This window comes from Pyrgilauda ruficollis, unplaced genomic scaffold, assembly GCF_017590135.1.
Source record: "Pyrgilauda ruficollis isolate IOZ18807 unplaced genomic scaffold, ASM1759013v1 scaffold21, whole genome shotgun sequence".
NCBI lineage: Eukaryota > Metazoa > Chordata > Aves > Passeriformes > Passeridae > Pyrgilauda > Pyrgilauda ruficollis.
Window position 1 is genome coordinate 6,441,028 of NW_024520318.1, and position 24,864 is coordinate 6,465,891.

General features: G+C 44.4%; 1 protein-coding gene across 5 annotated transcripts in view; it reads left to right on the plus strand.

Moving 5' to 3' along the window:
* LOC121353851 (calcium-activated potassium channel subunit beta-2) overlaps positions 1–19,115 on the plus strand; it is a 141,305-nt gene extending 122,190 nt beyond the window's left edge. For 2 of the 5 annotated variants that reach the window (XM_041468014.1, XM_041468016.1), the window contains exons 2-5: positions 1,732–1,842; positions 8,087–8,257; positions 10,719–10,914; positions 16,931–19,115. In XM_041468014.1, coding sequence (XP_041323948.1) covers positions 1,732–1,842; positions 8,087–8,257; positions 10,719–10,914; positions 16,931–17,215 — 763 coding nt within the window. In that variant the 3' untranslated portion in view covers positions 17,216–19,115. Of the gene's footprint in view, positions 1–1,731; positions 1,843–7,058; positions 7,212–8,086; positions 8,258–10,718; positions 10,915–16,930 lie in introns of all 5 variants that reach the window. The other 3 variants (XM_041468015.1, XM_041468017.1, XM_041468018.1) reach the window with 3 other exon arrangements.
* The last annotated feature ends 5,749 nt before the right edge of the window (positions 19,116–24,864 follow it).

Genomic DNA, 24,864 nt, shown 5'->3' on the forward strand with positions numbered 1-24,864 from the left:
CTGACCCCTCCTGCATGGCTTGGAGCAGAAGCACCAGCTGGGTGGTCACTGTGGTGCTGTCTGAGGTAATGTGGGTAAAATCTCATCCAGCAGTGTGAGGATTTGGCTCAGGGTCTTACAAGTGAAATTTCTGACCAATATCACTATCAAAACACTTAGTTGTTGGCTATATTAATTAGATCCCAGCAGATGCTACTTCACCTTCTGAACTATAGTTATTTCAGGGAGGTAGTGCCTCATCTTGTTCATTCCCCAGTACTTAACTACAGTGGTTGTATGGAAAAACAGAATAGTTCTTGGCATTCAGACTGCACTGATCACCACAGAATCAGGGAAAGGGCTGGGGGAGATTCCCCTCCTTCCTCCTTCTTTCTTCTGGACCACCTTCTTGTCCAATTTGCTGTTCACCAGCACAGCCAAAAGCTTCATCAAATATTGCCACCTCTTCTTTTAAGCAAGGTCCTTGTCTGCAAGTCCCAGTCCCTGAGCATCTGGGCAGGGCAGCAGGATCCCAGCAGGGAGGAGGTGACAGGAACACCAGTTTGGCCAGTTTGCCCAGCCAGCTGCCCAACCAGGGTGAGAATTGGGCCTGGGGCTGTGTCATGGCCCCTGTGCAGGGGGCTCTGGGCTGACTCCAGCTGGAATGCCCTGCCCCTCAGCAACCATCAGCCTGTCTGCACACAGATGGATTTTGGCTCCTGTCCATGTCAGTCTTCCCCTGCAGCCACCTCTACAGTATTTAAGTATTCTCCTGGTTCACCACTATGCAAATATTGAAATTATCCCTTTGCATGACTATGGAAACAGTGACATTAGAGACTTTTTCAGATCATGTGCCTTCTCTGCTGACAGCATCAGCCATCAGGTTTATTTTTCAGTGAGCTAAAGAATGGCCCCCAGTGTATGAAAACTTCACAATGAACTATTTGGTTTCTGGATTTTTTTTTTCCCTTAAGCTTGTATCTGAATGCATTAAAACCACAAAATGTTGTGCTGTGAAAGAATGCAAAATGCAGCCTTCACAGGAATGGCCCAATTCTCAGAATCCAGGATTTTTAACTGAGCCTCACTAAAACCAGAAGAAATTTAGAGGGGAGCCATATCCCCACTAGCAGGTCCAATGTGGCCTGAGACCCTGAGAGAAGGTAACAGATCTCATGCCCTGAAGTGAAACAAGGAAGTCCTTGGGCAGGGATCTAACTGGCCTCAGGATAGTAATTTCTCCATGGGAAAAGATATCTTTGTCATATCAGTTACATTTCCACAAAATGCTGCATTTTCATCTCATACTTCTGCCCCATTCAGACACCTTCCCTGAGAGCCTCACCTTGCTGAGAGCTGCAGAACAACCAAAAACCTGTAATGAGTGTGGATGTGCTTAAACAATAGCCATTTTGTCCCCAAAAAATACTTCCATAAGAAAACTGGACACAGCTATTACCCTTTCTTGAACTACTGATGATTTCTTGCCCGTGGTATGAACTCTTTGCAGCATGGAGCAGAGCTAAGCCTGATTAGTCAGCCTCATCTTTTGCCAGTGGGGCTAATGGGGTTTATTTTCCATTCCAACACACTGGTCTCTCATCCCCATTATTTTACATCTCACCTCAAGTTAACAAATGTCCATCCTCAGAGCACAGGGGGCATGGCCACAGGAGATCTGGCACACAGGATATTATGTGCTCTGCCGTGTTGGGTGGGCAGTGACAAAAATTATCCCTCTTCCCCCAGGTCCTTCCATCGTCCCACTGCAGCGAGCAGAGCCAACACTGGGCAACCCTCTAAAATGTTTATTTGGACCAGTGGCCGGGGATCTACATCTTACAGACATGATGAGAAAAGGTAAAGGCACCTGTGCTGATTGTCTCTTATGGGTTTGCATATCTGTGAGCGTGGCCCGTGGCTTCTCCCCAGTGGTGGCACTGGAGGAGCAGGAGGGACGCAGAGGGTGCTCTCCCTGTGCCCACAGCCCTGCTCCACCAGGCACAGGAGCACCCAGGGGGTGCCAGGGTTACCGTGCCAAGCCAAAGCAGAGCCAGGGGGCAATGCCAGAGCCACGGCCAAAGTCTTCCTTGTTCTCAGACACCAGCAGCACACCGTGACCATCTCTGATTCAGGTATAAAAGCACACTAACCCCCACCCACAGGTGTGCAGCCGCAGCCCCTGTGAAGCCTTCATGCTTTTTGCAGGTGTCCTGCCTCCAGCCACCAGCCACGCTGTCCCCCAGGCAGATCACTGCCCCACACAGCTGTTGCATGTCACCATGATATTTTCTGAAAAATCCCTTCACCCAGGACTTTCTCCTGGGAAGCTGAGAAGCTTCAGCTTCTCCCTGTGTTGCTGCTTTAGAATGTGGTTTTGGAACTTCCCAGCATGTGAATTGTTTAATTTAATGACCAATCCTGGTCCAGCTGTGTCAGGACTCTCTGAGTCAGTCACGAGTTTTTATTATTCATTCTTTCTAGCCTTCTGATGTATCCTTTATCTTTTAGTATAGTTTTGGTATTTTTAATATTACATAATATCATAATATAATAAATTAGCCTTCTAAGAACTTGGAGTTAGATTCATCTCTTCCCTCATCCTGGGGACCCCAGCAAAGACCACAGTTGCACACCTGAATGATGCATCCAGCTGTGAGATGATTTCTGGTTATACAGGTGCCGGTGTGAGGATGAGCCTGTGTGCAATACATTGCACAGTAGCTGGGGGCTGTTCAGCTGCTTGAAAGAGAGCTGGTGGCTCACCAGCCCACTGGAGTGGTGTTGCTGGAGGGAACAGGCTCAAGGAGACAGAGGAATAAATGAGTTACTGGATCTCCCAGGGGAGCAGGGAAATGTGCCAAAGAGAAGGGAAAGGAAGGGGAGGTTTGAAGTCTACAGACAAAGGCAGTGCTCAGTTGGGAACAAAAGAAGTTAAATATCAGTGATGAATAATAATTGTCAGTAATGCTCAGACTCATCCTTCCAAAATCCCTCTCCTTTGTAGTAAGATTTGCTGGACAGCTTGTCTTGTCACAACAAGGACACATTTGCCTTTCTTTTCTTTCCTTTGCCCCTTTCCACCTCTCCTTCAGTTCCTCTTGCAGTCACTATTAAATGTAATCACAAAAAATCACACTCCAGTGAAACAAAGCCAGATATCAATGTATCTACAGTGCCAATTAGCAAAACACACTCTTCAGTAATTCTAATGAGATGTTACTGTTGGCATCTGCTTGGCAATCTGCACTCCTGAATTCAGGCAGCAGAGCTGCCCTCAGGACCCTGAGATTCTTTGGAGAATTGGCCGATTCTCTGAATATTTCTGCAAAGGTTGCATAGGTGTTCAGCTCTTTGGATTATCTGATCCCAAACAGATAGTTTGAAGACAAAAAGGCCAGCTTTGCAGCATGAGCTTTCATTGGAGCTGGTTGTCTAAGTGCCTCCTGTGCTTCTGCCAGTCTCTTCTTTAATTGAATTTTCCCCAGGCTAATGTCCTTCTGCATTAGAACGCTGTCATGATCCGGGGTTAGACACTTGAAGGAGATATCTGCCCACATTTTGGGCTGGCTGGAAGCTCCTGATTAGCACAGCCTTTGACTCTCACCATGCCTTGAAGCTAGGCTTATTAACTTGGGCTGAGGTCTCACCAGAGGCTGGTCAGTACAAATCCAGGCAGAGCTCATCCCTGCCTGCCTGCAGAGACAGGGAATAGGGAGCAGGATCTCTGTGCCTACACACCAGCCATGGTGAATTCAGATATCTTGACAAGCCTTGGGGTGGGTTTATTTCCCAAGAGGTTCTGTAGAGCTGTACAGAAGGACTTCTTTGTACCTTGTGAGTGATTAATAAAATTCAGGCGGGAGAGGGAGGAAAAGAAGATGGAAATAAAAGTGCTGATGGCAGCCTGAAGACTGCAGAGGAGAGGTGTGAATACAGAGCAAGTGCTGTTAGTGGGAGAAACTCATCCTCCAGTGTCTGGCAGTGATTTTAACACATGTAAGGTCACCAGTGCCATCATTATATCAAACAGGTGGTGCCTTTCAGAGAAATTACTCACCTTAAATGACCCTTCCCCAAGAATTTTGTCCTTTAAACTTCAGACAGGAAGATTGTCACATGGATCAGCAAGTCTGTCACCCAACATGTCCTACAGCCACAGACTTTTGAGGGGTTGCACCATAATATTAACTGTGCTGCAATGAGCCACTTGCCCTAAAGGAATCAGGCATCTCTGAGGCATCTCTTTTTGCAGGATCAGCACCACAATATCTGTATTTCATTGCTGTTTTAGCCATTGACAATTCCTCAGCTGCCACATTTTATGCTTTGGAAAACTAGTTGAGCCCTCATTTTTTCTCAGCTGTCAAAGAGGTTCTTCACACCATTGCAACCACTGGAAAAACAAAGCACTGGTTTGGTTTGGTTTGGTTTGGTTCAGTTTTGTCCAGCCTGGTGAGGAAGAATGAAGGAATTGAGTGAACAAATCTGTTAATATCTATAGGAATCCACCTACAATCATCACTGAGTCTGTTCTGAGGGCTCCAGAGAGATTTCCTGTTGCCATAGGTCTACTACTGGTGCAGCCAAACATACCTGTAAATAAAAATGTAAAGAAGGTGGCTTCTGAGCAGAAAAATCCCTGAACACAGGGAATTCTTCAGATAAGACAGAGGAGTAATTTCTGACCATTGCATTCAAGGATTTCTGATATAGTAAACACCTCACCATGAAGTAATTTGAGTGACAACTGCATAACAACTGTGATATCAGAGAAGGGAATGTGAATTCAAAGTCATTCTGAATTATTCAGGCAGGCATCCCTGTCTGACTGCGTGGTGCCAGAGGAGGCAATGTCCCCCTCAGTGTCACACCATGGTCCCTCTGCAAGGGGAGGGCTTTGCAGGTAGGTAATCTGTGTTTATTTGAAATAAATAAAGTAATTGCAGGTGCCTGGTTATTCCAGCTTTCCCATGAGGACACTTGGCACTCTTTACAGAGCTCTTAGTGCTGCTCATTCTGGAGCAGGAGGTGCAGAAGGATCTGCTGACCACATTGAGAGGGATCCCTGCACTGCTGCTGTGCAGGGACATGGAGAGGGAAATCTCTGCCTGTCCCCAGCAGGCACAGTCACAGCTGAGATCTCCCCTCTGGCACCTGAGCCTGGGGAGTGCAGGCAATCTGTGTCCGTGGAGCAACTTGGCAGAAAGGACAGGGAAATTTAGCAGGGGAGAACTTCAGTCTGGAAATGATCAAGGAACAAAGACCTTATGTCCTAGGGGGATTGCTTCCTATTAAATGCCTTTGAAGAAGTCAGGGAGACCCTGTATTCTGACAGCTGGGGCCTCTTTAAAAACCAACAGCTGCCCCGGATGGCATATGGGGAGTTATCCCAGGGAATCACAAGGATTGGATGGAGTCACTTGGTGAGCAGCGCCTGGGATGCAGCGACCTGTACTCAAACACAGCCCAGCAGGCAGCTGGCTGTGGCTGTGCAGCTCTGGGATCCAAAATCAGCCAGCTAAGCAGGGCATCATTCCAGCTGACCGAGCAGAGGGAGGCCCCTGAGCTGTGCCAAAAGTTCACAGGTACACGAACCCACCCACGCCCCCAGAGCTGCACACTCATGGGCAGGGCACTGCTGCTGCCCCAGCGAGGCAGGTGCTCAGACTGCTCTGTTTCTGGCCAAATGCTGGCCAAAACATATTGTGTTCCCCAAACCAGGGCTCTCAAGGGCAAAAATGTGAAGTTTTGTAGCAGCAGACATTGCCAGTGTCATGCAAAGAGAATTGGCACCTCCCCAGTGCAGGCACAAGGGTGAGGAGGAGGAGGAGGAGGAGGAGGAGGAAGGGTTGTTCAGTGCTGTCTCCTGGGCTGCTGTCATGGGCTGGCATGTGCCACCCACCCCAGCAGGGTCACCAGGCTGACTCCTGGCGGGGATTCAGGGGAAAAAACCCTCAGTGAGATGCACCAGGATATCACTTTGCTGTTGTTTGGGGCTTTGAATAGCAAATATTTACAAAAGAGCAATGGAAGCCATGCTCCAAGGCTGACCTCTGAGGCAGAGCTTTCTTTAGTTTTATTTCCTACAGTAGGTGAGCTTGGAGGGTGAACCAGGCAGGTGGTCACCAGTCACCTTTGCCAGGTAGCTCATTTTCACTATACACCCTTCAGTCCTTCCTTTTTGTTACCTCTGATGGTGTGTTCTTTGGCTAAAGCCATGGGAAGAACCTGTAACCAATCTCAATTAGTTATTTGTTTTCAAATTGTCCATTTGTATCCCTTTTATGTCCAATGACACCAGTGAGTGATTGCACTGGGGCTGTTTTATGCCTACACGTTGACATAAGTTATGCTGTGTGATCGTTTAATGTGCTGGAACTGCATGACAATCTCTGCCTTCCTGCCTGCTTCCATCTGGGAGCCATGCAAATCCTAATGGCAGCAGTTAAATACAGTTTGATAAATAATAATAGAAAAGCAGCATTAGATTATTACTCTACATTACTTCTTTGAATGCAATTGCATCTGCCAGTTTACAATATTTTTTTTTTTTCAAACAGCAGAGGAAACCTTGACAGGCTGAATTACCGTTTCATTTTTAAATAGGAAAATACTGACAAGCTCTAAAGGATGGTTTTGAAGAGAAACCATGGACACCTAAAGATGTAAACTACAGCTGGATAAAAAAAACCTCAAGGGTTGTTGGGTACAGGAGACTATTGACTGCAGTACTGTCTAAGCAAGATTTCTGCTATAAAACCCCACACCATATGTGCTTTTCCTGGCTATGACTCATCACCTAAACAGAAATTCAATTCCAGTCTCAGAGAGTCTATGATTAAATATATTTTTTGCTGTTGCTTCTACTGTGTTTATGTATGATTTCACATCTGTCTTATTTCTATTTCTTTATCCTCAATAGCCAGCGTAAGTTCTCTGGTTGACCTGACTCAGTGATTTTTATTTTTTTTTTCCCCCGCGGGTGAGTGAAACTTGGTGGCTTCAGCTGAAACGAGTGGTGGGTTTGCTAGAGGCCAAAGTGACGTTGATGTTGCTCACCTGCCGTTTTGCAGACAGTAGAAGAGGAACTTCTCCCACGTGTACTACTGTGTCCATGTTATGGTGGTGCCAGGGCTCAGAGGTGTGCGGTTCACATGCTTCGGGTGCTGCCTGGATGATTCTAAAGAACCATTACAGAAAGCACAGGAGATTTTGACCAGCCTCAGGTCTGTAAGTACATTTTAAACCCACAAAGTTTGAGTGTGTTTGAAATGTACTCAAATATTTCCTTCTCCACCATTGTGTCCTCATGACCCATTGAATCATCAAAGGCTTGGAGATGAAAGAAGGACTTATGGTTAGAAAATGCAAAGGACTCTCTGCTGAAGGGGGAATGGTTTGTTGTATCTTCTTTTTCTTTTTTTTCTTTTTTTTTTTTAATCCCAGAACAAATAGCTCTGGTGGATAATTCTCTGTGAGGGCTTTCACTGTAATGAGTAACTGGGCTTCCAAAAAGCTGTTTTATGAATAAAGTAAATAAGTTCCCAATCAAAAAAACCCACAGAAATCAATGAGCTTGGAGTCACACTCAGGATGGAAAATTGCCCAAACCAATAGCCTGTAGTGAATCAAAAGAGAGCATGGTCCTTTCAGATAATATTAACGATGATTTTCTTCAGGCTATTGCCTACATGTGGTAAAACAAGACTTGTTACCCTATTCAGATGGAGAAAAGACACCTCATACACCTGGGCATCTTCTGGTGGCCTGAGATGGCACTGGCAGGTCAAATGCACCTCTGGGATAATTCTACTGAGCCAAAGAGGCTGTACCAAAGAAGTGTTTACTGAGCTGGCACAAGTGTCTAATATTTGTATTTGCTGTAAGAGGTTTTCACCTTTTCAGAAATGGCTGTAATTTGTTTTGGAGATGAATAACTTTCCACCAGGTCAGAGTGAATCTGTTGGAAAAGGACACCAGAGGACCTTTAAGCCTTTCTCTCCCATGAGATGGGTATGGAGGTGGAAGTGCCCACCCTGTAGAGGCTGCATTGATGATTAAACATGAACTTCACATAAGAATGTATTATTTTCAACCTCAGAAATATTTACCAAAAAATCAGGGATCACGACCTACTGGACAAAAGGAAAACAGTCACAGCCCTGAAAGCTGGAGAGGACCGGGCCATACTGCTGGGGCTGGCCATGATGGTGTGCTCTATCATGATGTACTTCCTGCTGGGAATCACGCTGCTGCGCTCCTACATGCAAAGGTAACTTCATGGCTGGCCCCGGTCTCACATCCCCTGCTGCGGCTGACTTCATGTGGCTTATTCTTTTGGCTGTTTTATTAGCCAAACCTTTATTAGGTTTATGATTGTTCATTTGGTCAGCACAGGCCTAACTCTGCACTTCCTTGCCCCAGTATAAATTAGGCACAGCCACAGTGAAAGCAATTTGAGTAATACTGGCATAAAGTGGGGGAAGAATTGGAACTGTTTGACAAAATCTCGATCCACAGGCTTTAGACTTGGCACAGTTTAACACCAGCATAATATCCATATCAGCTGGCCTGCAGTCTGCTGAACCATATAAGCTTCTCAGGGGCTCCTGCTGCAAAGCCCAGACTCAGGACAAAAGACCAAAAAATATTTTGCATCCTTGAGAAACAGTCCACTTCTAAATGAAAGATGGAAAATTAATTTGGGAAAGAAATCAAGCTCTTTGTAGCACGTAGTTTTCCATGTCGGTTATTGCTTTCATTTTAACAAGTGAAATCCTCATGAAAGATAGTAATTTGCTGAAAGCAAAAGACCATCTTCCATCATTCCTACACTGCACTTAATTTTTCTGAGGCTGTCTCTGCCACCGAGCAGAGAGCTTGGCCTGTGATTCATTAACAACATTTGTAATCAGTTTTCAAGCATCAGCCCTATTTAAAACCCAGCACAGACTGCAGTTAGACTGTCAGTGATGGGTTTTTCCTGCCCTGATTGGTGGAGTTAAGAGAATGAAAAATGTGTAACTGGGGATCAAAATATTAGTCTGCCATGCCCCAAACCATGCAGAGGCAGGGGCACATGCCTGGAACATCTTGGATTAAACACCAGAGGCTTCTTCTTTAGGCACATGCAAGAAGTGCCTGCAGCTAACTGGTGTGAGCATCCTCAGTTATACTGGTGCACCTGCATGAGAATATTCCCTCTTGACCCTGCAGTGATAAGGAATACAGATGAGGATGAGCTGCACTGATTTGCAAGCATCTTATTTATGAGATAAAGTTATTTGTCCCTTTCTAAATCAAGGCAAAATTTTGATTTTGAAAACTGAGATCAAGACCTGTTAAGTATCCAAGAGCATTTGCTATTCCAAATTGCTCTCCTAGATCTTTCAGCAATATCAGGGTCAATTGCAGAGGCTGCTAAGGTCAAAATTGCTCACGTGGAAAAAGTTGATTTATATTATATGATACGTGAAAAAAAATTACCAGATGATATCAAAACACCTCCAGAGTATCAACTATTCCAACTTCACAAGTCTGCGGTAGGTAGGTGTTACTTTATTACCCCCCTGCATGAATAAAACAGCAGCCAGAAAGGTGAAAGTGAGGAGAAGACAACCCAAGAGCCTTTGCTGTCCCTTTTTTCCACACAGACAGATTTCCTCAGGGGTTATTCTCCTTTAAAGCAATACCCCTCCAACAAATACTGCCTTGGAGGGTGAAAAAAATCTTTTCATTCAATTTCCCCCCAGAAAACATCGCATAATTTAATATAAATGTAAAACTGAATATACAAGCAGAATTACTGCTTAAGTAAAACAGCAATGGAATCAGTCAGAAATCTTTTTTTGCTGTGCAAAGCCCCTCATAGGTTTTTTGAGGGGCAAGCAGACCCTCATCCCCTTTGTGGCAGGGCCAGACACCTTGGGGTGAGCTGAGGGGCTGAGAACCATTAAAGGGGAGCCCTGGGTGGAACCTTCCCCCAGCCCACGAGGGGCTTTTGCAGAGCCCTCAGTGTGCCCTTTCCCCAAGGGAAACACAGCTGTAGATTTTTAAATAAGTGCCAGTGAACATTGCTAGTGCACAGCCAGGCTCCAGGGTTCCAGTTTTAGCCTCTGGTGGATTGGAGATGAGACGAAATCCTCCAAAAAAGTTACAACCACTGACTTAACTCAGAGGAAACCGAGCAAGCTGCCACTAGGAAAAGCTTTCCCATAGGTAGAGCTGCAGGAGAGAATTCCTATGTCTTCATGTATATGAGAAACCATACTCTGCTGATTCAAAATTATCCTCTCAGCCTTCACTTTAAATTGACCCGGACTTTGAGTTAACCCTCAAGTCTTAGCTCGGGTGTCTTGTCATGCAGAGCCCCTGTGTGTTGTGCTCTCACCAGCACAGGCTGCTCAGTTTCCTTCTCTCTCTGCTAACACCCTTTCAAATACACCTTCTCCAGCGCCAAAGTTCCAGTTCACTTTCCATTTATGCACAGGCATAAGTGAATAGGGTAATTTTGTAATTGATTTTGGGTAATTTTGTGCCCAAAGGCTAAACTTTGGGTGTTACAGAATGAAACTGTCTGTGATGTGTGACTTGAGGCAGCCCAGGCTTTGCTGCAACACGCAGCCTCTCCTGCAAGATGCCCCCAGCACATCTCTGATGGGAATCCTGAGATGGCTTTAGTGCTTATTTGCCTATTCTTGCCATGCTCTAATGTCTCTTTTTTTCCTGCTTAGTGTCTGGACAGAAGAGACTCAGTGCTCGCTTCTCAATGCATCCATCACAGAAACCTTTAACTGCTCATTTAACTGCGGGCCAGAGTGCTGGAAAATCTCTCAGTACCCCTGCCTGCAGGTGTATGTTAATCTCACCTCTTCTGGCCAGAAGCTTCTACTCTACCACACCGAGGAAACAATGAAAATTAATTCTGAGGTAGGAGCACAGAATAAAATTTGTTCCTAAATGGGTTTCTGGAGGGCTTCTCATCTCATTACATCCATTCCTCACTTGAGAGCAATATAAGGCTTCCAGCTCCTGCTTCACGGATAAATACAGAGCAGAGAAAGCAGAAATCAGTGCTCACAGGTCTGGAGAGGGGCAACTTTCTGCCTCCATCCATCCCACACGGGGTGCTGTGCCCCAAGGGCTGGAGCCTCCCTCACCATTTTCAAGAGCTTTACAGGAGCAGGGGATCATCAAGCACTTGTCACACTGATATTCTCATCGAGCTGTGGACAAGTCACTTCCCACCCAGGAATGGCTCCCCATGACAGTGAACAGCCCTAGAAATGTGCAGTGAGAATGGAAATGACACCATTTCTGCAGGTGGTGGGGAGAGAGGAGAGCCCATCTCCACCTCTGGTGACAAACTCTGAGCCTGAGCAGCTCCCCTGCGCTCAGCCACTGCACTCACCCTGCAAAGACCCCGAAAGTTTGCTGAGTGGGGGGTGCCAAGGTAAAAGCAGCAGCATAAACATAAAAGGCCTGGCTTTGGGGTGTAAATAAGATAAGGAGCCGCCCCATCTTTACAGCACAGCTGCTCTGATTCCAGATGTTGGACTAATGGAATTATTTTGAGCAAGCCTGAAGAATTTCTGTCCCTGCTTCTGCAGGTACAATCTCCAGCATTGTCCCATGCAGGTGGGATGGAGAGAGCTCCTGTCTGGAGGCTGAAGGGAGGCAGCAGATGCAGAGAAGGCAGCAGCAGTGCAGCCGTGAGCCTGCCATGGGCCGTGCATCACTCCCTGCCTTCCCCAGGGAAAGGAGAGATGGAAACAGGAAAACGTCCCTCTCCCCACCTCCCTTTCTTCATATTAACAACTCCTGTGTCCCTGAGAGTGCAAACTGGAGGGAGCTGGGACACAGTGGAATGATTAGACTTAGAGCTGCCAGATTTCCTTTAACTGCTTGGTTATCCAAGGTCACTGAACCCCAAACTTGGCAAAGAACACCCGGAACAGCAGAGTCCCGGATCAGGCTGCTGACAAAGTAACCTGTGTTTCTATTTATGGCAGCTGTTCAGTAGAACAAATTAATCCTGCATATTAAGATGAAGTGATATTAAAATTAGTCAAAGTATGGCATGGTTGCACTAGGCTGCTTATTCTGCTGGATAATTAACTCTCATGGCTGGGAGATGGAGTCCTCTGGCTCTGAAGTGTGAAATAGAGAAGAGTTCCCCCTTTTTCCCCTCACTAGAGAAGAGTTCCCCCTTTTTCCCCTCACTCTGGCATCAGTGCAGGAAGAGGCACTCACTGCCTATGAAGCCTCAGGCAGGACAGATCTCACTTCCTGCTGAGGCAAAAGCAAAACCATGATGTTCACGCCTCAATTTGATTAAAAGAGATCAGATAAATCTCTATGCTCCACTGACTCAAATAAATCGAGAGATTCAACATAAATCTCCACATTCTTTTATTGATCATTTTTGCTTACTGAAATGGACTTTGAAATTCTCCCAAATGCCACCTCCTCTTAATTTAGTGTAGGCACAGTTAATACTTCTCCAGCCCAAGGTTGTTTTACAGGTTAAGCTCTGCTCTCAGGAGGATCCCTAGGTTTTCCTGGCATGCTGCTGGCTATGTGACCTGAATACAAAAGCAGTTTTGAGTGGAAGTTTGCAATGTCTATAAAATACCTGTCTTCTTGCTCGTGGCTCAGATCAGCAGAGTTTTCCAAGCTCAAATCAACACAACCAATCTCAGCATTCCAGATGTGATTTCCCTCTTCCCTGGCCAGAAAGCATCCCCATGCAGCAGGAAAGGAGTCCTGAGCAGTGCTGGGTGGTGATGCTCCAGCTGGGTGCTAAGCTGTCTCTCTCCATCCATTTACTCACATTTGTGTTCCCTGTCTTTACCTTTGCCAAACAAACAAAAAATAATCCCATGCCAGGCTCACTGAGCTCTGACATTACTGGGGGACAACACAGAACACAGTCCTGACACTTTCAAAAGGTGACACCCTCCACCAACCTCTCTGCTTTGCTGAGCACCACACACAGGGTCAGAGCAGCATCTGGAGCCTGCCTCTCTCTTCTCCCCACCAGCCAAAATCCACTTTGATTTTAAATCATGGTTTATCCAGGAGAATTGCTGTCTAACCTGGCTGTCAGCTCAGAGGGTGGAGTAAGGAGTAGGTACAATTCTTACTGAGATCTACAGCATGCTGCTGCCAGTCTCTGGTGGGAATCAGTGGGAAGTCAGTGGATATCTGTCAAGCTGCTTGACTCTTTCCAAGAAAAGCACATAAAATTTTTTTTCTGGCTTTTCATTGCTCTTGCTGTGCCTACTTTATCTCCAGCCTTTAGGACAAGCCCAGCCCCTTGTCAATACCACAGGCAAAACAGTTTAAATGCTTCTATGGCTTCACTTTCCTTCCTCAGCTGCCAAAGGCTCTAACAGCCTCTGCCAGAGATAAATCAGCCACAGGGCCAGGCTGTCACCATGAGGAAGGGCTGTGGTAGTAAAAGCAATTAGAGAGGCCCCATTTTGATCTTATATTATGTAATTTTGACTCTTTTCATGTCATTGGAGCTACTTCTGATTTGTATCGTTCTCCGTTAGTGAGATAACAAGAAGGATTTAATCACCAAAATCAGCTGTAACTGCCTGGGACTCAGAAATTATGTGGATTCTCAGGGTTTCTCACTGAAGACTCAGGTGTTTATAAGCCAGGAAGGAGTTTACCTGGAGCAGGGAGTGGAAGCAGAGGTGTTCAGCTGTGGATTCCAGTAGGGAACTGGAGACTTTCATCTGGAGGAATCAATTCAGACACAGGATTCCTCCTTCAATCCTTCTCCAAACCTGTTGCACTTTCCAAAAGAGGTGTAAATTGACATCCTGACCACTTTCTCACAAAGATTGTCACAGCACATCCTGTCTAAGTTTCCAGGCTCAGCTTGGACACCAATCCCAGCCACAGACATTTGATGAGAGTTGTGTATTTCACTGCCCAGCCTGAACTGGGGGCTTTTCTGGCAATGACCTTTTTAGCGTATCTTCATTGATTTAAGGGAAACTGCCTCCACCTCACCTGGAGAAATTGTGTGATCTCCATCCTAGGAGACATTCATAACCTGACTGGACAAGTCCCTGAGCAACTCTGCACTGAGCAGGGCACTGGACTGGATGTGTCCAGAGGTAGTTCAGACAGGATACTTACCCAATGCTTTATTTTAGAAAAGTAGAGATGAAAACATTAATCATGACTTCTATTTGTAACTGTCTGACAGAGCCTTCTTGTGCTCAGATTGCAAGGAACACAAGAATCACCTTTCTCATGCTGTATCACAGAATCTTCGCCTGAGGTAGAGCACCAGACATTGTTTACTTGCAGATTTCCAATTGTTTGACAATGCAGATGTGCCAAAAACCAGCAGAGATATAATTGTCTACATTCACAGGTACAGCATAACAGTTGTGGGTATAAAATTCCTTACCAGGCATCGGAGAAAACTACTGAAAATTTAAACTATGGAAAACAAGAGAAATATCAACACATCCCATTATTTAGTCTTCCTACTTGTTTGCCAAACACTTACGAAACACAGCTCTGGGATCTCACTGGGAAAGCTGAGATGCTGAAGGAGGCCAGGAGCACCCCACGACCACAATTTAATGTCCTTGTGCTGAGGACCAAAGCTAAGATCAAGATGTTTCCAGGGTCTCAGGAGAACCAGAGTGAGGCAGACAGCACACAAAGGGCACACATACCTTGGAGAGCATCTAGGAGACCAAATCTTGGAGAGAGACACGGCTTCAGCACAAGGAGTCTGGATGAGAGGCAAAATAATTCAACTTCCCTTGCACTCCACAGTTTCATGCTCCCAGACCCTCCATCACAACGCAGCTGGGGCTCTGTGCCTGCAGGTGCAGGGAACAGCTCAAATTCTGCTTCAGGTCTCCTCTGAGAACACTTGGACAGTACTTGGACTTACTGCACTCTTGGGATATTTCTGTAAACTTAGAGCCCAGGAATCTTTCATCCTTTTGGCTTCTACATATCTTCTGTTTCCTGTCAATGGGAAGTTGTATTTTGCAAAAGTAGCCAAGTTCTCATTTAATCACTTCATTCAGGATACTTCATGGGAATTCCAGAAACAGAAATGAATAGCAAAAAACAACAAGAAAAAAAAACCCAAATTCCCCCAAAAATAACACAACACAAACCCATTTGAACTGGAAATATTGCTGTTATGACAGTAATAATTTACTAAGGGAAAATGAGGAATTCTTCACTGAGAAATTTCCCCTACTTAGTAGATTATGATCTATTAAAGACTCGTGGGCACTGGAGAGAGGGCTCATGACTTTGGACATTTAGACAAATTTGGTCAGAGTACAAGAGAATATCCTATAGGGAGCAGACACGCACCAGCAGCAAGATGGATGAGATCTTAATGCTCTGATATTTTTCATCTCTAATTTCTAGAGCTCTATGAAATATTCATGATGGCAGTGTGGCCACGCTCCACCATTAATGCTCCAGTCTGCTAACGCCAGACAATCTCTCTGCCACGCTTCAAATCATATTCTGTGTTAATAACTTGCCAATGAATCAATCGAATCCTATTATGAGGTTAATCCTTTGATCATAATTAGGATTAGAGATTTGTTGCAGTATGTTAAAAGAAAGAATTCACGGCACATCACAAAAAAGAACGGAGGGACGTTTAGAAAGTATGTACATTAAAACAGAAATAATCAAAACCCACGGGTCACATTATTTTAATCAAAAACATCTTTTTTCCTTTGCAAAACTCACTTTCTCATTAAATTATCTGGAGCTACTTTAGGTTCTCACCAGGACAAGCAGCCTGCTGGGTCCCCCCTGCATGTCCAACAAGAAGTCAAGCAGCAGATTTCCGCTCCTCCTGAAGCAGTTAATCACAATCCTGTGCAGGTGTAGAAAAATTTCAGATTTGGTGGGGTGTAAGTGCATAGAAGGGAGAAGAAAGTGAGAGACCCTGGACTGCTCCCATCAATCATCTTCCAGACCAGCAGGAGCAACAGCAAGTTGAGGGGTTTCTGCTCTAGGTCAAAAATTGTCCAGAGGTGGCCTCAGTCCTGTGTCTGCCGACCACCTCACCAGCCCACACCAGCTCTGTCAGGGAGTGGTCAGCAGAGCCCAGGGCCACTGTCCTACCTTTCCCATGGAATATCTTCAGTGCATGGACTCCATAAGGCAGTTTTTAAAATAACTTGCCTTTAGTATTCTCTGGAAATCTAGGTTGCAACTGTGCTAGATAGAGCCACACCCAAATCTTATTTCCTTTGGGACTAAAACCGAAAATCCAGGATCAGCTTCAGTGGAGAGGAACTGTTGGACTTATGCTGGGGTCAAAAGCAAAAGCCTCACTAAGAGCCACCCTGGCAACCAGGCTGATCTTCAGCTAGAGGCTGAATGAGAGTCCTCTGGGCTGTCAGTAGGATAACCTAGACCACTGATTTGTCGCTAGCTGAGGCATTACCCCCATGAGAATATTTGTGTAAAGGTCTCTCCTCATCCCTCCCCTCTCTGAGTGAACTCCTGTGCCCACTGTGATCACTTTGATCCAAGCCAAGCGAGAGCTAAACTACCAGATTTGTATTTACAGAAAGTCAATTACCCATCTAACTGCAAGCATGTGTGTGCCACTTAAGGTGAAGAGGTACTTCATCAGTTCTATTTTTGCATGTGTAAATTAGCAATAATAATATATTCACCTACCTCACAAGGCACTGTGCAGATTAAAGCATTAATGTTTGAACAGCACTTGGAGGTGCTCCAATGGGAAATTCTGTAGATGTGCAAAATATTGAGTTTTGCTGTGATAAATTCATTATTAGCGTAATAGTATTCCACTCTTGTTGTGAAAAGCATAATCATCTGGAGATTTCCCCACTTGCCACCTGCAAACAGACACTGTAACAGGTTTGGAGACATTTTTCTCCCTCAATTTTCTCCCCAGTGTTCTTACATCCCCAAGTGCGGGAAGAACTACGAAGAATCCATGTCGCTGGTGAATGTGGTGATGGAAAACTTCAGGAAGTACCAGCGCTTCTCCTGCTTCTACGACCCCGAGGGCGTGCAGAAGAACGTGATCCTGACCAAACTGTACAGCTCCAACGTGCTGTTCCACTCCTTGTTCTGGCCCACCTGCATGATGATCGGCGGCGTCGCCATCGTCGCCATGGTGAAGCTGACTCAGTACCTTTCCCTGCTCTGCGAGAGGATCCAAAGGATCAGCAGATAGGAAAGGAGACTCCTCCGAAATTTAACTGCAGCGAAAATACTGTTTTTTCTCATTCTTCACCAAAGAACCTTAAGTTTGTAATGTGCAAGTCTGGTATAAGTTCCTTACTATATTCTTCTAAGTAGAGCAATAATGCAAAAGCTGTTCTATATGCAAACATGATGTTATTATTATGCAGACAACTGAAAAAGTTACTGTTTTGTGTTGACCGTCTCTATGATCTTGTTTTATGCTGGGATTAGTACTTTCTTTTCTACAGCCAAGATAGGGCTCAGTGTGACCATTGGCCAAGCTTTAGTCAATTGATGTTTTCGGTGTAAAAGATTCTGGGGAAATTCACAGCTGGACAAAGGGCAGCCGACCACCTGTGCATCATTGAGGTCTCACACCTGGCTCAGTCCATGGGATGGATTTGTGGCTTTGGCTTTTCTGGTACTGGCTGCAGAGGAGAGGGGAAAAAAGCACTGATATGGGGTTTTTTTAATGGTAAGATGGCACAAAAATGACGTATTTTGAGGTCAGGTTGGGATAAACATACAGTATTTTCAGCCTCAGTAGGACTTGGTGATGCTTTGTGTTTGCTCCCTCAGTTCAGAAGTCAATTGTACCCCATGGTGTTTGTAAGGTCTTTTGGAAAACACTTTGGAGTTTTATTTTGTGTAGTGCTATAATTTTCTTCTGTCTTATCAACATAAGTTTTGTCACTTGCAGAAGCTGTAGCCAAAAAAGCAAAAAACACCTTGTTCCATTTTGTATTCTAGTCTGAGCCCTATTGATGGAGGTGGGACCAGAACTCCTTATGTAAAGGTTTATTATTCATTTGTCTTGTATTTGCTACCATATCACTGTAAAGAAAAAAAATAACACTATCAGCTATTTTTTCATTTTTTACTTCCAACTATTTTAGATTTTTTTACTTGATATATATACAGATATATATATATATACATATAAAGAAAAAGCTATATTATATCTAGTTGTGTATTGAAACTTGTTATGGGGGGTTTTTTCCTTTGTTTTTACCCACTGGAAAATGAACAGTACAATTCATGTATTTGTAACCTTCATCCTTGGATAATATCATAACACGGAGAAGCAGCACTGCAGGATCTTATCCAATATTCATGATGTTGTTTCAGTCAAAGGTCTCTGTTGCTGTGACATGGGAAATGACAAAAATCTCATCCAATTCTATGGCTCTATTAACTGAATTGTTAGATAATCATCATAACACATTTGGAAATCTCTCCTGACCTTAACTCACCATGCAGTGCTGGCTGACATGAATTATGATTTACAAGACCCAGAGCAATGATTTATTGGAAAAACTGAGAATCTGGCTAAACTGTTGTCCTATCTGTCAGATATTTACCACAATATACTTGCCAGTTTAATTTCACACACACTGTAGTCACAATTTCTGCATAATTTATTTTTATTCCCCTATAGAAAACAGTCCTTCCTATGTTTTAAAGACACCTCTCTCAGTTCCTCTTGTTGCACCCAGACTGAAGGACAAACACAAGGCACATCCTGGGAGCAATCCTGTGAACTCATTATCCAATAGCTCAAAGAAACCATACACAGGCCTACTCAAACCAAGAAAATAACATTTTTCCCTTCAAAAAGACTGCAAATCAAGTATTCTGCCTAGTTCATCTATATATATGTAAGTACCTTTCCTCATCATAGCATTAAAAATTTCAAGATGTTACAAAACAAGTCATGCAAGTGTAATGTGAGCTGTAAAAAAAAAAAAAAAGTTCTCAGCAGTGAAAATAAACCTGCAATCTTGTAATCAGTAGTATAATTTTCCTTAGGTAATTAAATTCCTGGAGGGTGGGGGGATAATGAAGGTTCCAAAAATATGTAATAAAAATATTCAATTAAATCTTCCAGATTTCAGTATCTGCTGCCTTCAGATCTGGCTTGTTTCATCAAACTGCTTTCTGTAGCTCCCATTACCAAGAAAAGAGGAGTGCTGGTGCACCAGGGAGTTCACAAATGTTCATTTGCACAAACTCCTTTTTGATCAATATGTTGGAATTGCAGGAGCCAGCCCTGGGAGATCTGGGAACCTCAGCATCAGTGGGGCTGGGCTGTGCTGCCAACCACAATTCCCAGAGCAGGAATGCTGCAGGGCCCTGGCAGCACTGAGCTTTTCCACACCACCATCAGCACTCGTGCTGGCCATTTGCACAATGATTTACGTGCCCTGTGACATTTTTGGTGCCTGTGTTTGTGTATTTTCCCTCGGTGGCAGGGAAGCTGATTGCTCCTGACATTTACACATCAAACGCTGCTTTCAACATATCCTGCCATAAAACATTTCACCAGAGCTCCTGTGGGTGAAACATCTTGCTGCTGTTGTAGGCTATAATCATTTTGTTGACATTAAGGGAGAGATCTGTGGGATAGCAAAACAACTTGAGTAATTGGATGGAGTGAGGTAAAACAATAATTTTGAAGGGAATTATCCATCTGATCCCTGGCACTGTTAACCCCCTACTGAAGTGTTAGCACTGCAAATGGGATTTTTGACGACTCCTGCTGCCCCAAAGAGAGGTGGTGTTTCAGCAGGGATGTTAGTCTGTCCTATTTCTTTCTCTGCTCTATTTTAATATCATGTTTTCCCCTGCAAAAGGCATTGATGCTCCTATGCAGCTCAAATGCATGAGAAGAACATGTCATGCAATTCAGCAGCCAGGCAAACCAACCCTTGTTTCTAAGACTGGTTCTGACTCTTCCCAACACAAACATTTCCACTCTTGATGTCCCAGCTAGGCATTTGGGACAGCAGGGACAAACCTGTCCTGGAAAACCCTGGAAGGGAGAGGTGCAATATGGAAAAGGTTGTGCAGTATTTCCAGGCATCAGAAGCCTATGACAAGCACCCTTGTGTGATTTTAAATGATTTAAAACATTCATCAGTATTTCAGATACCAAATTCCCATGGCCTTTTAGTAGTTGTCATTTTCTTAATTAGATTTTATATGTCAAGCCTTATTCCTATTCTGGAAGATCTAAATCTGAAGCTGAAGTGTGAACATCCTTGCTGTAATACTTTGAAATTTGGCACCTTGCAGCAGATTTATAAATGTCACCAGCTAGGACAACAGAGAGTTTATTTTGATTTAGTTTTCTTCATTGAGGAGATGTCAATTTATCTCACAGAATGTACCCAGTGGAAGAATACCTGTCTCCAGGGTGAGCTTGGGTGAATGCAGCAAGGAGAGAGGGTTCAGGAAACACAAGAAGAGGAGAAACATCTCAAGGAGACACAAAGGCAGTGACTTCCCACCTGAAGGACAAATAGGGAATAAAGTCCCACCTTGTGACTTCCTTTTTTTAAAAAATTTTACACCCAGGATAGGAGTGAACTTGGGTAATTAATTTTTTAATTCTGTTTGAAAAATAGGGTTGGAGTAAGGGTTAGGGCTTGGGTTAGGGTTAGGGGTTGGGTTAGGGTTAATGTCAGTTCAATGGAAGAAGTTGCTGAGAAAGAACTGGCTGGTATTAATCTGTTCCAGGAGGATTCCTGCTCTCCTTTGACTGTCAAACTTTGTCCTTACAACAGTACAAACTCTGTCATGAGTGGTGTTGTCCATTTAATACCACCTTTATCATTTTTCAGCTAATTTCCCTTCTCATGCAGTAATGCTGGTATTAAATTAGCTCCAGGCATTCAGGGGTGTTATCCAATATCTCTGCAGCAACACAATTTTTCCATAGGCTCTGAGCATCTTCTCTCCATTAGCCAGTGTACTGTTCATCATCCATCAAAGATTTGGGAAAATCCCTCACTTTTCTGCCCTGCTGAGCACTTGTCACTTCCCAGCACTGTTTTACAGAGGAAAACCACACACAGTTTTTGGAGTTCCCAAACATCTCCCATCTGAATACAAACTTTGCCAAATTGTTTTTGTTTGCAGGATATAGTGAAAAGCAGGAGTAAACTTCAATTATTTTGTTTCAGTGTTTTGAAAACAAAATGTTCCCATTTTTCAGTTTGAACTGAAGATTTTAAACTCTAGGGATGAAGGAAAATTTTTATATAGGAAATCTTGAAAAATCATAGTTAGAAACATAAAAGCTCCTCTGAAAGAGAAAAAAAATATCCAAAATTTATCTGTTCACTTAATATTTTGAGGTGAGGGGTTTTTTTTGTGAGGTTGACCAGCAAGGTCCTTTCATTGTTATCTCCCAGCAGTGAAGTTCAGGATCCATCACAAGGATTCAGCAGGAGCAGCCCCAGTCTCCTGGTGGTCATCTCAGGGATGACCAGGATGGAAAAGCAAAGCACAGCACCTACCTCAGAGTGTAACAGCTACTGAATGGAGATGTTTGTGTGGACATAGTCTGTGCTTAAAGTTAAATCCCAGTGAACCACGAGGGGTTGATGCTGCCTTTTGCCATTTGCTGGTCCCCCAACAGGCCACTTTTTGTCCTTGCCAAATGTAAAACAAACTGCATTTGACACAAAGGGCTTCTTCATCCTTCAGATATGATCCCAAAAAAAAAAAAAAAAACCCAAGAAAAAAATCCCCCCAAAAAACCCCTCAGCAATACTGCCTGGTGAATTTGCACCAAGATTTTTAAAATAAATCAAATTTCTCCAAGCACTGAAAAAATAGTGCTAATATTAGCAGAGCCTTCCATACAGCCTGTCTATTTTTTCTTGTTCTCAATTTTCATAGAAGGAGCTGGTAGGTGAGTATTTATTTTTAACAGAACTACATTTATTTAGATAAGAATTTAGTGTATTTCATTGCTTCGTGATTTTATTGTAACAGAGATGCTCATTCTAAAATGCTTTTCAAGCTCTATTGAAACATGGCTTTTTCCAGGCAGAAGCTCAGCAAATGACTCATCAAACATGGACAGAGATGGAGGACCAGCTCACTGAACACATAGAAAATGTTTGTTTAATTTGAAAGTTCAAGAAAAGCAGGTGAGAGTTAGGAGCACCTCCAGAGGCAGTCAGGCAGGTTTAGGGAACCATATAAATTTGTGTTCATGCCTTTCAGTACAGCACAGAAGGATCAGACACTGTTATAGGTTGCAAAATAAAAAACAAAAAACAAAAAACAGCCTTTTTGTCCAGGAGTGTGCTCAATTTTCAATACATTTCAGGAAAAAATGTTAGAAAACTGCTGGAACACTGTGACATTCAGAGCACACAAAAACTAGCTTCATCTATAAAGATACAGTTTCTACAATGCCCTTTTTTGTTTTGGGGTTGGTTTTTTTTTTTTTTTTTTTTGAAACTTGGAAAAAATGCAAAAGCAAAATTTGAGTCTGGAGTGATCTACCATTGTCTCACCTAACTCTTTGTATTGACCCAACTTGACTTTTTTTCAGGTTTTTCAATCTGCAGAATATTTTTAATATTTTCTTCCCATCCACAGCTCAAAAAAATGTTGTGGAATTGAAAATGTGCTTCCCACTCAGCTCTGGCTAAATTCTCTACCTCTCCTGGGAGAGGTATTCCAATATATCATATGGAAGGTGTCCTTTCCTGTAACAGGGCGGGGAATTAGATGATCTGTAAGGTCCCTTCCAAGCCAAACTCTTCTATGATTCCCCCACGTGAAAATGCGTGTGAGGAAGGTGGGAGGTTTCATCTGCTCTTCCCAAAGTCTCCACCTTGGCAATTCTTTTGCATAACTGCAGGTGCTGTTCTGTGCTCAGTTACCAAGCACTTTTTAACAGCCAGCCACCTGCACAGTGAGCTCCTGATCACAAGCAAAAGCTCTGCTGAGCTGGGGCTGCTGAGAAGCTCAATCCCCAAAATCCAGGGGGCAGAAGGGAAGAGCACCTTGAAACCCTTCCACGGGGAAGGCGCTTGTGATTTCAATCACGGGGCACTTAAGCTCTCCGTTGTATTCATCAGAAATTAAATGGGAAGCACAGGCTGATGACTAAGCAGCAACACCTTAATCACTCCCCTCAGAAGCAGGAGTTCAAAGCCATTAGTACAGCAAGACAGCTGAGCAATGCAGCGAGGGGCTGCAAACACTGCAGAGGCTGCACAACCCGGCACAGAGGGAGTCTGGCTGTCATTTCTTGCCACTTGCTCGGCACCACTTCCCCATGTGCTCAAAGACAGTGGGAAGGCAAGTTTGTACCAGCAGCAGCACGTTTGCCATCGCTGGCAGCTGCCTTTCCTCCCCAGCACGTGCTGGCTCCCAACCCCACACAGGGGTTTCTTTTTCTCAGCCTCCAAGTAAGAGACAAGATCTTCCACCCGAGAGCAAAACAGAAGCCAAGCAATCTGTCCCAGAGCAGGTTTTCCCACAGCAAGTGAAGTGCCACTAATCCAAGGTTTCTGTTAAACAGCCACCAGGAAGGAGAGGGAAACACAAACAGCAAACATGAGTAAATGAGATGCTCTGCTTTGCTCGGGAGAAATGAGGATTATCTGCTCACACACAGGGGTTTCCCAGGGCAGGAGATGTTCAGGGGCCTCATTCTCTGTTGGCAGACACATCTGGTTTGGATATAACACCCAGGTTTTCATTTTATGGGCACAACACATGGCCCTTCACAAATCCCTGCGTCCCAAGGAGTAGCAGCTTCCTAGGCCCACTGAACTAGATGCTAAAAGTTTTGAGTATTCAGTATCAAAACAGAATTATTCAAATGCCATCTGGACACATTCCTGAGTGATGTGCTGTATGGGAGCCTGCTGCAGCACGGGGTTGGACATCCCAGCCCCTGATAGGCAAGTGCCCCGAGTACAGGTCTTGTCACAGGAACAGGAGTCAAGTCAGAAGCTGTGATGGACTTGGCTGTGAGTGGAGAAATTGGTTAACCTCATTTAAAAACCTGATTTTCTGCTAATACTCCATCACACTCCATTATTCTCTCTTTTAACTCGAAGCATCCAGTGAAAGACAGAGAAGCAGACCTGGCAGAGCTATCCAGGAGGCTTTCCCCTGTCAAAGAGCACCACAATTAGAACTGGCACTGGAGGGAATCCAGACCCTCTGCTGTCAAAACCAGGAGGCTTTACCTGATAACTTCAACCAGAAAGCTAATCCTGAGACAGGAGAGAGGGACTGCAACCCAAATCAGAGAAGGGCACAGGGGAGACCAGGCAGCTTCGAGTGTCCCTGTCCCACCAGCACATCGTGCCTTGTCCTCAGCACCCAGGGCTCTGAGGACAGGTGCACAGGAATTTGGGAGGCACTCACTGCTCCTGTTTCTCCAGTGTTGTGCCACTCAACAGTGACCTTAAGAAGAGAAAATCATCTGCATCATGCAGACATTTCCACTGCTGTCCCTGGCAGTCCTTCATCCTGAGGCAATAACGCTCTGGCTGCAAATAGCAAATTAATGATCTAGGAAATGGGTTGTTCCCTTGTACCCTTTCAGAGTCCTCTCCCACCCCTCCTGGCCTCTCTCCAGGTGAGATTCTTGGCCATGCAGATCAACACATGTGGAAAGCAGAAGCAAAGATGAAATTCCGTCTACTTCCCATCATCAGAGCCGTGTAAACTGGATCAGCACTAACCCATATTCAGATGCTTGGGCAAGGAGACTTGGGTGGCAGAAGCCCTTTGAGTTTGGTGCTGGCCACCACCACCAGCAGCTTTTTATAAACCCATCACCACAAATGACTCAAGGTCCCAAAGGGGCCAGTGAGG